At 35.9% G+C, this 16210-nt stretch overlaps 1 protein-coding gene across 8 annotated transcripts in view; it reads left to right on the top strand.

The window, feature by feature from the left end:
• The window catches only part of CLCC1 (chloride channel CLIC like 1), a 31304-nt gene that overhangs the window by 3759 nt on the left and 11335 nt on the right, over positions 1-16210 (top strand). For 7 of the 8 annotated variants that reach the window (XM_044000359.1, XM_044000357.1, XM_044000363.1 and 4 more), the window contains 6 exons: positions 1802-1918; positions 4477-4618; positions 5570-5680; positions 9400-9507; positions 12628-12849; positions 15943-16083. In XM_044000359.1, the coding sequence (XP_043856294.1) occupies positions 4484-4618; positions 5570-5680; positions 9400-9507; positions 12628-12849; positions 15943-16083 (717 nt within the window). In that variant the 5' untranslated portion in view covers positions 1802-1918; positions 4477-4483. Of the gene's footprint in view, positions 1-1801; positions 1919-4453; positions 4619-5569; positions 5681-9399; positions 9508-12627; positions 12850-15942; positions 16084-16210 lie in introns of those variants that run through there. The other variant, XM_044000356.1, reaches the window with a different exon arrangement.

The following is a 16210-nucleotide window of genomic DNA, read 5'->3' as shown; positions in this document are numbered from 1 at the left end:
ACTATTGTGGGCAGAAGTGAAATGGGCCTGTGAGTAGGCTGCTGCATTTCCAGACTAGGAGAACCAAGGAAAGACCCTCTCAATAAATAAATAAGTGAAAAAATGAATGTATCAGTAAATAAATAAGCCAGCCAAGCTAGGTATGCATTAACATTTTAAATTTTTTTCTCTTCTCAATAATTAAAGTGCATCCCCTTTTTAAACAAATTCTTGATAATTTAAAAATGTTCAGGACATTGATGCTACTGGAATTCATTGAATTAAAATGTAAGCTGTTAATCCAGACTTATATTTAACCATGCTGCTATCCAATATTCCTTATAATTTTTATTGAATGATTTTTCTCCCTAATGTTTTTTATGCTTGGTTTTATCAATCACTTATATCTTGTTTACATTTGGTTATATTTCTGGTTTCTCTGATTGGTTCCATTGATCACTTTTATTGAATGCTAAATGTTTCAGAAAATTATGTTTTAACAGCACTAGAAAAGGAAGGGACTTTGCAATTATCTATCATCTACTGTGTTTCAGGACTGTGCTAAACACTTTACAAGTATCTCATTTGATCTTTACAGATATTTTAGGAAGTAGCCATTATCCCCATTTTGTAGTTGAGGAATCTAAGGCAAACAGGTTAAACGACTTGCCCAGGGTCATAGAGCTACTAAGTGTCTGAGGCCAAATTTGAGCTTAGGTCTTCCTGATTCTAGGTCTGTCTCCCTATTTCTTGTGCCACCTACCTGTGTTGGAAATAAAGCTATTACTGCCAAACAAAAGTCTGATATTTAGTGCTATTTAATCTGTAAGGCTCTCTAAATTTCAGTTCCCCTTTTTTAAAAAAATAGAAATTTTACCTTGCAGTCACCATCACTTCTTTCCCCTTTCCTTTTTTCTATTTTTATTCTTTAATCTTTATGTTTCCTTAATTTCTTTTTGCTCTTCAATTCATCTTTTGCTCCTTTTAATCCTTCTATTATTCAGTAATTTGGTCATTTAGTTCTCTATTTTTAACTCACGATGAAGGCTTTTAAGTTGAGGAGGGGATAACTAGTTATCTATTATAAAACAGTTAAATCTCCAGAGTCAGTCCAGTTTAGCTTCAAATAATCTTTTTTTGGGGGGGGGGGGCAGTGAGGGTTAAGTGACTTGCCCAGGGTCATACAGCTAGTGTCAAGTGTCTGAGGTCAGATTTGAACTCAGGTCCTCCTGAATCCAGGGCAGGTGCTTTATCCACTGTGCCACCTAGCTGCCCCTCAAATAATCTTTTGATTTGTATATTGTGGGAGCCAAGATGTCAGAGGAAAGGCAGTAACCTCTTGGAGCTCCTGACATAATCACTCCAAAAAACTTCAAATAATGCCGTAAGATTTATATATTGTGAGCAGCTAGATGGCGCAGTAGATAGAGCACTGGCCCTGGAGTCAGAAGTACCTGAGTTCAAATCTGGCCTCAGACACTTAACACTTACTAGCTGTGGGACCCTGGGCAAGTCACTTAACCCCGATTGCCTCACTAAAAATAAATAAATAAATAAATAGATAAATAGATAAAGATTTATATATTGTTACCCATAAATTCAAGGTCCGTTTGACTTTTAAATATCTACCCTTTTCTGGCCTCAGACACTTGACACTAGCTATGTGACCCTGGGCAAGTCACTTAACCCTCATGGACCCCCTCTCCCCACCCCATCTACCTTTTTTTTTTTTTTTCAAAAGGAAAGTTAAACTTTACTGGGAAACTTGGAAAGTTATGTGATTTAAAGTATAACGTTTTTGGTTATTTGTTATTTTTTATAGACAAATCTGGTGACATTCTGATTGATGATTTTTGATATGTGATTGTTACCTTTCTGGAAGTCTAAAGGATTGTTTTCCTCCATCTGTTGTTTTTATATCTAATGAGGACATATCTAGGTGAGTTTTGTTTTAAGTTTCTTCTGATTGAAGTATTGTAGAACACTTGGTATTTGTAGCATTTTGCTTTTTGTCAATAGTTCAGAGAATTTTTTTCCTTTTATATTTTCTTTTGACTTTTTAAAAAATAATAAATTCTATCCCTCTTTCCTTCCCTTCTCCCCTCTCTATGGTGGTCTGCATTCAGATATAGGTTATACATGTGCAATTATGTAAAACATTACCTTATCAGTCCTTTTGTATAAGAAAACCTGAATAAAAAAAGGAAAGAAAGTGAACAATAACATGCTTCAGTTTGTGTTCCATCAATATCAGTTCTTTCTGGGGAGATGGCTAGTGTGCGTCATCATTAGTCCTTTGGGATGTCTTATATCATTGTATTTCTAGCAACGAACATTTTATTTTTTCCACTTATATCTAAGGGTAGTTTTCAACATTCATTTTCATAAGATTTAGAGTTCCAAATTTTTTTCTCTCCATCCCTCCCTTTTCTCCCCCCTCCACAAGACAGCCACCAGGTTATATATGTACAATCCACAAGTGCTCTTTTTATCAGTTCTTTCTATGGGGGTGGATAGTAAGCTTCATCATTAGGCCCTTGGGATTGTTTTGGATCATTGCATTGTTGAGAGTAGTTAAGTCATTCACAATTGCTCGTTGAACAATACTGCTGTCATTATGCACAATGTCCTCCCAGCTCTGCTCACTTCACTATACATCAGTTCGTGAGTCTTTCCTGGTTTTTCTGGGATCATCCTGTTTGTCATTTCCTATAGCACAAGACCATTCCACTACAATCATATACCACAGCTTCTTCTGTCATTCCTCAATTGATGGACATTCCCTTGATTCTCAATTCTTAGCCACCACAAAGAGTTGCTATAAATACTTTTTGTACAATTTTCCCCCCTTTTCTCTTTTTCATGATTACTATTGTTAACTGTTTCCCTTCTATCCTATTCCCTTCCCCATATATCATTGCATTTCTGAGAATAGTTGAGTTATTCACAATTCTTTAGCAAACAGTATTGCTATCACTGTGCACAACATTCTCCTGGTTCTGCTTACTTCACTATACATCAGTTCATATTAGTCTTTCCAGGCCTTTCTGAAATCAGCCTGCTGGGGGTGGCTAGGTGGCGCAGTGGATAAAGCACCAGCCCTGGATTCAGGCGTACCTGAGTTCAAATCCAGCCTCAGACACTTGACACTTACTAGCTGTGTGACCCTGGGCAAGTCACTTAACCCCCATTGCCCCGTAAATAAATAAATGAATGAATGAAATCAGCCTGCTTATCATTTCTTAGAGCACAATAATATTCCATTACAATCATGTACCACAGCTGGTTCAGACATTCCCCAATTGATGGGTATTCCTTTGATTTTTCAATTCTTAGCCATCACAGAAAGAGCTGCTTATAAGTATGTTTGTACAAATAGGTCTTTTTCTCTTTTTGGGGCAGTGTCTTTTAACTCTTTAAAAAAAAAATTAGTGTTAATTTTTGCTTGCTTTAAAAGTATCATCCATTGAGGGTATCTCTCAGATGTTTTGTTTCTTTTTCCATATTTGTTCGTTTCCACTGTTTCACTTGTTCCATGTATAAACATATAAACACATTCATATGTGTGTGTATATTATATTGATATTTTTCTGTGTTCAATTTCTTTTTTTTTCCCCCTGCGCTTCTGGCCCTGTGTTCAATTTCTATTTTAGTTAATTTTTATTTTCATGAATTGTTTTAAAGATGTTTTCCTTTTTGGAATTTTTTATTGCTGGTTTTTTGAGCAGTATATGAGGAACCAGACTTCTAAAATCTCACTCTTCTATCATGGTTGAATTCTTTTCTTCCTTTAATTCTTCAGATTCTGTTAGATAATTTTATTTATACTTTAGCATGGTCCCCAGCTCCTCATTTTGCAAAGCACTAAGAGTAATAAACACATAATAGCATATCAGCATTTATGACATAAAGAAACTTCAAAAGAGGCATCCATAAACAAATATTTAAAAAATTATTCATAATAGCCTACAAGCAATCAAAATATTTCTCTTCCTTCCCTTAGTGGTCCTAGAATTCTCCAGACTCAACACACCACTCTGGTTTGGAGCCCTTCTTTCCCCTTTCCAAATGCATAGTAACACAATTTACTATAGAGAATTGCCAAATGGGTATCTGATAGGAGGCCATTGATTTTCACTTGATTTTGTAATTTAGTGTGTTTATAAATTGATTCGGAAGTACCTGAGTGATTCATTGTTATTTTGTTCTTTGTTACATTTTAAATGCTAGTCTCAGGTTTTCTAATTTTCTTCATCTTCCCAAGGAGGGCTCACAACTTCATTCTCCAATGAATTTTTGAGCCATATTTTTACTAATTATACAAAGTTGTTTTTTTAATCCTTCTCTGTGTTATTCTAGTATTAGGTATGCTTTTTTCACATTCCTTAGTTAAATGAAATTTAAAAAAAAACTTAAAATCAGAAAGAATTAAACCATGTTTTCTTTAATAAAATGATCGTTTTAAGTAATGCATATGGATATTTTCATTTTATTTAGGTTTTTCATGATGCTGAAATCTTTGCTCTTATGTATATTTCTGTTAATGGTACCTGGTTATGCTCAAGATGATGAATGGATTGATCCCACAGATATGCTTAATTATGATGCTGCTTCTGGAAAAATGAGAAAAACTCCTCAGGTATCTTCTCATGTGTGTGTGTGTGTGTGTGTGTGTGTGTGTGTGTGTAAGAGAGGAAGAGACGCTTTAATTTTATAGTATAAATATTATAATTATGTAGGGCTATGAGAGCACTGCATTGAGTATTATCTTTGCCTAGTAGAAGTAAGCTTGAAGATATGCACAGTTTTCCATTTTGTCTTTATGTTTCCAGCATGTAGCATAGGTAAATTTGCCATATACAGATTAGAGATACTAAATAAATGTTGAATTGGATTCAGTTTTAAGTCATTAATTCTTAAAACCGACATGGTTATTTCAGGTTTTGCATGTGTAAATAAGCTCCCTTTAAAAATTATTTAATATTTAGATTTTTTCCACTAATTACATGTAAAAACAATTTTTTAACATTTTTTAAGATTTTGAGTTCCAAATTCTCTTTTCCCCTGCCCTCCCTCTTCATTGAGAAGGCAAACTATTTGATAGAGATTATACGTGTGCAATCCTGCAAAATATGAGAATAAGCTCCTTAAGTAATAGGCAATAATGTCATGTCAAATCTGGGCTATTCTTTTAACTTGTATTTGGAAGTAGAGGTTGTCAAGGGGTATAATAACATCCATTTACAAAATCATATTGAAACTTTGGATCTAATTGACTGAAAGCTTCTTAGCATCCAAAGTTAAGAGATACCTAAAAATGAAAAGGGATGCCTTATTGAGAGTAGCTGACATTTATTTTAAAACTTTAAGGTTTACAAAGGTTTTTTTTTCCTTCCATTCCATTTGAACTCTTCAACAATCCTATGAGGTCTGTAGTACATTGCTCTTGTTAAGTAGTGAGCACCTCATCACTAGAAATGTTCAAACAATTAGATGGAATTTCTACATAGGTGAGGAGTTTGGACTGGATGGTCCAATTAAAAGATACTGTGATTCTAAAAAATTGAAACTTTTGTTTGTTCTTTTGTAGGTGAACTATGGAAAACCAGAGAAAAAGGAAATAAGTCTTGCAGATTCCAACTTATCGTGTGCTGATGAAATGTCAGAGTGTTATAACAGACTTGATTCTTTAACTCATAAGGTTAGAGTTTTTCATTCAGAATTTTATGCTAATTAGAATGGGTATATTAATAGCTTATGAATAGGTAATTCAGTTTTGTCCTGCAACAAATGATACAATTGAATTTATCTCAGCAGATGTTGATTTGCTATTTATGGTGGTGGTATTATTAATTCTCTTTATGAAAATATTAACATTTAACTTATTTGATAATTTGAAAATCAGTATAGAGAATAAAAGCTACATATTAACATGCACAAGGCAGTGGGAAAAAATGATAGGGACTGGACCTATAATTTTGCTGGAATAGTGAAACTTCTCTCAGAATTTAGAAAGTTTTATTCATATTTCATTTTAGATTACATTTAGATTACTCTCACATTGTGAAAGGTTTTTTATAAAAAGAGTAAAACAGTTAAGTAAAATTAATAATACAGTGATGGGTATATGAAACTTCAGTCAACACTTCAGCATTCCCCCCCATCACTATTTTTAAAAATTAAGAGAAATCAATTTTCCTACTTATCTTCCACTGCATTGGAGAACATTTTTATTATTATAAATACACTTAATAAAATTCTAATTCCCACAGTGGTTGAATGAAAAGAATATGTATATCTCATTTTGTACCCTAAGTTTTTCACATCTCTATAATGGATAGGATATTTCACCACTAGTCCTCTGGAATGACAGTCATTTTATTGATGATAGTTCATTCAGCTTTCAAAGTTGCTTTTTTTTGGGTATAAATTCTTTATTTGGTTCTATTAATTTTATTTTTAATAATTTTATAAGAATTAAAATTTGGTCATGTTTATAATATTAATGACAGGGAATAAACTTTGTGCTTCTGCTTACTACACTCTGCATTAGTTCAAGTAAGTCTTTCCATTTAAAAAAAAATAATTTTCGTTAATGTTTTCTGTTTCATATATGACCATAGTGTCCCACATTTGGTCGGTGTGTTCCTGCTTTTACCTCTCCCAAGAGCCATCCCATAAAACAAATAGTGTTTTTGGTTTTTAGGGGAAAAAAATCAGCATAACTGATTGATATATATTGAGAAAGGCCAAAAATACATGCAGTGAATGGGTAACATCTGTGAACTTCCCACTGCCACCAAGTTGTAGGTTGGGAGTATTTTCTCCTGTCTTTTCAGTTGAGTTCCACTTGATTTTTATAATTTTGTTATGTTTACTTTTGATTCTTTGGTGGGTCATTGTTCTTTCTATACATGTCTTTTGGAAATCGGCTTCCTCATTCATGCATTTTCTAAACTTAGTTTACTGAGCATATTCTGTCTCTCCTCTGTAAACCATCAATATATCTTATGCTGACCTCTCCTAGTATGCAGTACATTGGCTGAATATTTTAGAATAAGACAAATTTCTCCCTGCTCCCAAAGTAAAGTACATAACCATGGGGAGGGGGGAGGTCAGGGACTGGGTTCCCTCCTGGAGGAAGTTTCCAAGAAGTGCCTTCATAATGGTCCTGTTCTGGGGTTTCTTCAACTTCGTCTGATACTGGGTCAATAGTCAGAATGTTTTCATTCTTGGAACAGAAGCCAATGGAAAATATAAGCCAGAGAGGCTCTAAAAAGGAGCTGGTGAATGTGTACATATGGCAGCTGTTCTCTGCATCACAAAACATTATGTCTCCTGCCTCCTAAGGGAATTCTGGTCCTACGCGTGGGTCAGACTATATACTTACTGTGTATAGACTCAAGAGCCACTATTCAGTAGAAGAACGGTGAAATTTGGCCAATTCTACTCACGGAGTTCTTACAAAGACCAACATCCCAAGCAGAATTGTTCCCCAATGTCACCTCCCAATAATGTCCCCCAGACTTGAAGCTCTGAGTTGCTAGAACAGGACCACATAGGTCAGATCTCTCTACAGTACAGTGGGGTTTCTTCCATGCATCTCTTTTTCTTATTGTTTTCTTATCTCTGGATAAGATGATTCCAAGATGGACATTTTCACGATCCATACTGATTTCCTCATGGAATTTTGTCTTGATCATTTTTCTCTGATTCAGGCTTCTTCTCAAGTAAGGTTCAAGCAATTTGAAGGACAGTGCCACTCTGTACAGTTGTTGATTAGGCCAGAGATTTTGCACAACAGAAATCCTCGGCACTCAGGATATTTAAATCTGTTCCCACAAAGTCATATGAATGTGCTATTGGATACATTCTTTGCAAATTATGACCACATTCTATAAATGTGACATTTGTGAAGAAATCTAGGCAGATAGAACACATCAGCTCTGAATCCATGATTCTTCTGATGCTTCTGATTTGGGTCTTTCCCTGTGTTTGGAGCTCCCGGTCAGTTTCAAAACTCTGTCAGTGCAGGTTAGCACTATCTCTGCTACTTGCCCCCTTGGAGAGTTAGTTACTCAGTGCATCGAGGTACATGACTAGTTCTTATGCCGTGCTGTCTTTGATTCAAAACCATAATATCTAGAATTAAGGATATTTTGTAAAAGTAACCCTTTAACATAAAAAGGACAATTTAACTTCTTAGTTCTAGATTTTATGGCTTTGAATCAAAAATTGTACAAAGAGGGCAGCTAGATGGCGCAGTAGATAGAGCACCGGGCTTGGATTCAGGAGTACCTGAGTTCAAATCTGGCCTCAGACACTTATCACTAACTAGCTGTGTGAGTCTGGGCAAGTCACTTAACCCCAATTGCCCCACAAAAAAAAAAAAAAAATTGTACAAAGAAAACCGATAAACACAACTCTTAAAAACTCCCACAGGGGGCAGCTAGGTGGCGCAGTGGATAAAGCACCGGCCTTGGAATCAGGAGGACCTGAGTTCAAATCCGGCCTCAGACTTTTGGCACTTACTAGCTGTGTGACACTGGGCAAGTCACTTAACCCCAATTGCCCGGGTGGGGGGGAACTCCCACAATTCTTTTTTTTTTTTTTTTGGCGGGGTGGGGCATTGGGGGTTAAGTGACTTGCCCAGGGTCACCCAGTTAGTATCAAGTGTCTGAGGTCAGATTTGAACTCAGGTCCTCCTGAATCCAGGGCTGGTGCTTTATCCACTGCACCACCTAGCTTGCCCCACAATTCTTAGCCATTGAGTTAGCAGCCAGGGCGGAAGTAGACTAGCATTCCAGGAACTTTTTTTGTGTATTTAAGTAGTCATGTTTATGAAGAGAGACATGATAGTATAAGGACCAGAGGGAGTTCCTGAGTGTTTGGGGCAGGGGAGCCCTCCAGGATTTGGCTTCAGACACTAAGTAGAAGTCCCTTCACTTCTCTTGACTGTCTTTTCCTCCCTCACAGAGGTGTTAGGAGAATAAAATGAGGTAATATGTATAAAGTAAGTATATTTAAATAGTAGCTAGTATTATTATTATTATAACAATTATTGCTGCTGGATCTGCTTTTCCTATTCATAATCTGACAGATTCTTCTAAAATAGATTCTGGTTGTTTACTCAAAAAGAGATAGGAAGGAAGCTAGCAAAAACCCCTAGTTTGGTTAGTGACCTCTGAGTTTGTTTCCTACCCATGGACTTACTTTTCCCCTTTGCATAAAAAACTCTTGAAACTTATGGGGTAGGCAGGCCACATACTGATGGCGTAGTTCATAAATATAACTATAATGAATTATTTATGGGTCACCTTAATTTTGTTTTGGTTGATGTGCTTGATTAGAAATTTCATCTTTATTTGTTATTAAATTTTGTTGACAAAGACTAATTTAGAATTTCATGTATGATTTCAGATTAATGAGTGTGAAAAGAAAAAGAGAAAAGACTATGAAAGCCAGAGTAATCATGTTTTTAGGCGATACTTAAATAAAATTTTAATTGAAGCTGGAAAACTTGGACTTGTGAGTATTTGGCAATTGTTACATTAATCAATGTAATATTTTATTCTTGGTAAATTATAGTTATATAAAAAAATTTCTAAGCAGAAAGACTAAATTAGAAGCAGAGGCTGTCACATAATCTGTAATCTGTTGGGTCACATAGGACAAAAAAATTCCCTTTCATTTGTAAATCTAGACATTCATTTTATTCTTTTTACATGTGTTTTTGTTCATTTTAGTACGTTTACATATAAGAGAATAGCTTGTTTGATAAAGTTGGGATAGTATTTTGGACGGTTTGAAATTTCATAAGTAGATGGCTTTTCTATTTTTAAAAATTTTTTTAAATTTTTATTTTTTTGAGTGGGGCAATGAGGATTAAGTGACTTGCCCAGGGTCACACGGCTAGTAAGTGTCAAGTGTCTGAGGCCAGATTTGAACTCAGGTCCTCCTGAATCCAAGGCCAGTGCTTTATCCACTGCGCCACCTAGATGGCTTTTCTAAATAAGCTTCAGTGGAGTTCTCAGTCTTTTTTTGATTTGACTATTTCAACACTTTGTTGGTCATGTGTAGTTTTTTTTTTTAAAGGAAAAGAAATTAATTTTTCCCCATATCTTTTTTTGGGGTGGGGGTGGGGGTGGGGGGCTTTGAGGGTTAAGTGACTTGCCCAGGGTCACACAGCTAGTACGTGTCAAGTGTTTGAGGCTGGATTTGAACTCAGGTCCTTCTGAATCCAGGGCTGGTGCTTTATCCAGTGCACCACCTAGCTGCCCCTCAAAAAACAATTTTTTAAATAGATTTTTTTTCTCCTGCTGCTTAATGTGGTAGCTGTTGCTTTATGGAATCATTAATACAAATTCACAAGTATAATGTTAACTTCCCTAAAACTTGACTAATTGGAGAATTAAAAATCAAGGTACTTGATACTATTGAATATTATTTTTTAATTTTATGAAAACATTTTAAAATTGAATTTTTCACTGGAAGTTGGCAAATGAATAAAGATAACAGGTTTTACACTGGCTGGCCTTGGACATGTCAGTAATAATCATGGTGCTGAGTCCAAAATTTTAAAGGTACTTCTGATTGCTGAAAATTCTTAAAAAACTTTTTTTTCCCTTAACTTAAACACCCTAAAAAAGGGCATTTCCATTCACACAGGACACGAAAAGAGGATTCTGTATGAAAATATAAATCTTCATTTCATACCGCTTTTTTGAAAGGAATGTAATAAATTCTTTGAGTTGTTCTTTAAATGGTTTATGCTTCTTTCTGAATTTCCTCTTATTTTCTTCTGTGCATTTAAAACATGTTAACAATTTCCTGATTTTTTAGGGGGTGGCTATCACTATTGCTAATTCTCCTTTCCCTCCCCCCAACAAAGAGTGAGAAAAGGGAAAAAACAACAACTTTGTAACAAATAAGTGAAGCCCGCCCAGCAAAATGAATACATATTTCTTGTGGATTTAACAGCTTCATCCTTAGATCTCTGTAGACATGGCTTAGTCAGTGTTTTGTAAGGTTCTTAAGTCTTTCAAAGTTGTTTTTCTTTACAGTGTCCTTATATAAACTGTTCTCCAGATTCTGCTCTCTTCACTTTATCAATCACTCTTGTTCCCAGTTTGAAATAGTCTCTTCTGCCCCTCTTGTAGTGCCATAATATTCCATTATATTCATATACAATCTGTTCAGCCATTCCTTTTTTGTCTAAGAGGCAATCTGAGGCACCCTTTAGATTCTAGTTCTATTTGTCTCCTTGCTGCTTCCCTTTGTTTTGCTTGTTATGCTTCCCTCTGTGGTATCAATCTCCTTCTTAACTGTTGAGTCTGCCTTCCATCTACTTTTTATATCTCTCATATGTACTACTTTATGTTGTGTATATTGTGTGTCTCATTAGAATGTTAGCTTCTTGAGGGCAGACACTGTTACTACTTTTTCTTTGTTCTCCAGATGCTTGGCACAATGCCTCTAGTAAGCATTTAATAAAACACTTATTGAGTAATGTACATATATAAACATATGCAAAAGAAATATACAGTATGGGGGGGGGGTAATTCACTAGCAAGTGGTCCAGGGGTATGTGTGAGAAAATACTTCATGTGGGAAGAACATTTGATCTAAATGTTGATGGGAACTAAAAGTCCTGAGAGTGAAAAGGCAAGGAGTGAGTGCATTCTATGCATGGGAGGGTAGACTATGCAATGCTAGCACAGAGATCAGAGATGGAATATTGTGTATAAGGGACAGCAAAAGGCCCACTTCAGCTGGACCATAGGAATGAATACATGAAGGGGGTAATGTATAATACCCTTAGGAAGGTAGATTAGACCCAGACTATAAAAAAATTATAGATGTCAAATAGAGATATTGGCATCTTTTAAAAAAAAAAAACCAAAACAAGAAAGGATTTCTTATTTGAATCAACTCATTAATGAATATAAATCATCTCTTCAGAAAGTGATTGCAGTCAACAGAACCCACTGTCCTAGAAAAGTTATAAGCAAATTGTATGTTTTCTTGAGTTTTCATATTACTGTTTTCTTTTTGAGATAATTTATTTTCATTGTTTGCATTTTTTACCAGACTTAAGATTTTTCAAAATATCTCCAACAAAAAACATTGTAGCAGCATAGATTTAGAACTGATGGGGACCTCAAGGACCATCTAGTCCAACCCCCTTATTTTATAGTCACCGAGACCCAGGAAGATTTAGTGACTTGACCAAAGTCACATGTAGGGGCAGGAATCGAAGCCAGGATTTCTGACTGTAGAGCTACTATTTCCACTGTACTGCCTTATTGGCAATCTTGGAGTGAACTTTTTTAGGGAAAGCAAAAAGCAGATTATAGTAGACAGTATGAATAGGATGTGGTACAGAAATAGTGAGTATAGACCACTTTTTCTAAAAATTGGGAAGAGGAACTGAAGAAGTGACAATATAGAATAGAAATGCCACAGGAAAATGTTACCCCTAAATTTTCTTTGTTGTGAAATAAAACTTGTAAGTACTCTAGGCTTAATTTATAAGTAATTCCAAATGTGACATTATTTCTTCCAAATGTTTCTTATTGACTGATATTCTAAAATAAAATTGTTCATGAAAATTGCCCAACCTAAATTTAAAAAAATTCTTTTATTCAGCCTGGTGAGGATGGAAGTGATAAGCATTATGATGCTGAGATTATCCTTAAAAAAGAGACATTATTAGAAATTGAGAAGTTTCTCAGTGGAGAAGACTGGAAATCCGGAGCTTTAGATGATGCGCTAAGTGACATCCTGATTAATTTTAAATTTCATAATTTCGAGACCTGGAAATGGAGTTTTGAGACAACGTTTGGTGTGGATCCATATAGTGTGTTCATGGTAAGATGAGTAGGGAATTTATTTCTTTAGTTTTTATGATAAAATAATAAACATCAACAAAACATTCAAATATATAAAAATAAAGAGTACAAATAGTTATGTAACCATTAATGTATAATGCCATATTGCTTTCCAAAAAGATGGTACCATTTCACAGCTGTCATCTGGGTGGTGCAGTGAACTGAGCACTGGGCCTAGAGTCAGGAAGACCTGAGTTCAAATTTGGCCTCAGACATTTAGCAACTGTGTGTCCTTGGACAGGTCATTTAACTTTTTTGCCTCAGTTGCCTCAACTGTTAGATGGGAATAATAATAGTACCTCTCTGCCAGGATTGTTTTGAGGATCAAATGAAATAATAATTGTACATTTCTGGCACATAGTAAGCACTATATAAATGCTAACTGCTGTCATCATCATCATTACCTTGAAAAAGAGTTAGGGGTTGGGAGAATTAACAGTTTAGAGGGAGAGTATTACAATTATGGGGCATAGCTTTTGTGAGGTTGAAGGTGGAGTGTCATGTAAAGGGAATAGCAAGCAAGCCAACATGGCTAGACTGTAGGGTAGGAAGGGGTGTAATGTATAATAATACTTTGTTTATAATATTTATAACATGATAACATTGTTTATGATAATATAATTAGAATAAGGCTATAAAAATAGGCTGTAGCTATATTATGAAGGGATTTTCATGGCATACACTGGAAAGTTTGTATTTGACCATAAGGGCAGTTGGAAGCTTCTGAAGATTCTTAAGTCGAGGAGTGACCTGGTCAGGCCTTTGCTTTTTAGCAGCTCCAGGGAGAATGGAGTGATGAGCGGGGGGAGTTGGAGGCAGTGAGATCAGATGGGAGGCTGTTGCAGTGGTCCAGGTGAGGAGGGATAAGGGCTTGGAAAAGGGCGGTTATGGAATAGAGAAATAGGGATAGATTTGGCAGATGTTGAGTAGGTAGAAACAACAAAACCTGGCATTGGGGAGGGGGTGGTGTTTGTGTGAATAAAAGTGAAGAATCAAAGTGGACTACAGGTTGCAGATTTAGTTGACTGGAAAAAATGGTGCTGCCCTGCACAGAAATAGGGATATAAGGATCAGTGTGGGGTAGGGAGGAAGGTAATGGATTATGTTTTGAATATTACTGAAAAAATTGCGGGCATCACTCTGAGTTTCCTCTTTTTCCATTCTTGTGTACTTGATCTCTTCCCCTCCAGTATTTCCTAGCAGTTTACAACCTCAGGCATTTCTTCTTGCTATTTATATAGCTTATATATCTTCAACCTTTCTCTGACTGTTGTTTCTTTTCCTATTGCCTTCATATATGCCCAAGTCTCTCCCATCCTTAAAAAACTTGCTGTAGATCTGACCGTAACCTCAAGCTCTCATCTTATATCTCTTCTCTCACTTCCTCCTCAACATTTTGTAATCTGGTTTTTGATCTTATCACTAAAACTGCTTTCTTCAGCTGTCTCTTAATTGCAAAATCTGACAGCCTTTCTCAACCCCATTAACTTTCTTGACCCCTCTGTAACTATTGACACTATTAGCCACAGTCTTCCTCATGGATACTTTCTCCTCTGCGTTTTTATAACATAATTCTTTTGATTCTCCTTCTACCTGCATGACCACTCCAATCTCCCTTGCTGGTGCACACTAATTGTGGGTGTTCTCCAGGGTTCTGTCCTCTCTTTCTCATCACGTCATCATAGGTTTAATTATCTCTTTGCTGATGACTGATAGATTTCTATATCCAGCTTGTCTCCTCCCTGAACTTTAGCCCCATATTACCAATTGTTTATTAAACACTATTGCCTATTGCATATTTGTTGTTGTTGTTGTTGTTGTTGTTTTTGGTGAGGCAGTTAGGGTTAAGTGACTTGCCCAGGGTCACACAGCTAGTAAGTGTTGTGTCTGAGGCCGGATTTGAACTCAGGTACTCCTGAATTCAGGGCCGGTGCTCTATCCACTGCGCCACCTAGCTGCCCCTGCCTATTGCATATTTTAAACTTGATGTCCCTCATCTTAAACCCAACATTTGCCAAACTCATTATTTCATCCCCTTCCCTTTTTCCAGACTTCCTTATTTCTGTCAAAGACACCATCCTTCTATTCTCCCAGGTTCTTGACCTTGGCATTATCCTGGACTACTCATTCTCTCTCACCTCACATAACCAGTCAATTGCCAGATCTTGCCATTTCTATTTTCACAACATCTTTCTTATCTTATCACTCCACTTGAATACAGCTACCACTTTAGGTCAGGTATTCATCACTTTTCCCCTAAATTATCTCAACAGCCTGCTTATTGGTCTCCCTGCCTCAATTCTCTTGACTCTTCAATCCAACTTACACACTGCTGCCAAAGTAATAATCTTCCTTAAGTACAAAACTGATCCTGTCTCTGTCCTACTCAGTAAACTCCAATGGTTTTCTGTTGCTTCTAAAATGAACTATAAACTACTCTGTTTAGATTATAAATCCCTTTACAAGCTAGCTCAACCTATCATTCCAGCCTCACTGGACATTATTACCCTTCCAGTACTCTGCAATCCAATTGAATTATCCTTCTCTTTCTTCCTTACACACTATAATACATCTCCTATTTCTTTGCCTTTGTACTGGGTGCCTTCCCTGCCTTCTCACTTCTACCTCAAGTTCTTTTCTTCCTTCAGCACCACTCAAACTTGACCTTGTACATGAAACTTTTCCTGTTTTTGCTAAGCTGCTGAATCCCTCCCTCCCAAACACCATGGAATTTGAATACTTTGTATTTTTTTTTTGCATTTGTTCACTTTCCTTATTCTGTCTGTAAATACACACATACACACACGTATATTTATGTGTGTCCTTGTCTTCCCCATTAGAATGTAACCTTTTTGAGAATAAGGACTTTTGTATATGTATTCCCACTGCCTAGCATAGCGTATTGCTCATAGTAGGCACTTAATAAATGTGTGTTTATTGATTGTATATCTCAAAGTGGGCAGACAGTTGGATTATGTTAAAATCTTTTCATTTTGTGAACCATAAGATATTTGAGGGTAGGGGAATCTTTGCATAATAGTGACTTCAGCTTCTGTTTCCTTTGTTTTTTTAGGTACTTCTATGTGTGTTGTGCATTGTTATGATAGTAGCTACTGAATTATGGACATATATTCATTGGTATACTCAGTTAAAACGGGTTTTATTCATCAGCTTCCTTGTCAGTTTTGGATGGAATTGGATCTATTTATATAAGGTAATGTAAAATAATCATTTGTTAAGCAATGTTGACCTAGTTGGGGTTTTTTTTTACCAGTTAGTTTTTGAAGCTTTCTCTTAATTTTTCATCTTTTTTCATTTTTATTACATAGGTAACACCAAAA

Source organism: Dromiciops gliroides, chromosome 4, assembly GCF_019393635.1.
Source record: "Dromiciops gliroides isolate mDroGli1 chromosome 4, mDroGli1.pri, whole genome shotgun sequence".
NCBI lineage: Eukaryota > Metazoa > Chordata > Mammalia > Microbiotheria > Microbiotheriidae > Dromiciops > Dromiciops gliroides.
Note: the sequence above shows the minus strand (reverse complement) of the source record. Positions and strands in the feature narration are given on the sequence as shown.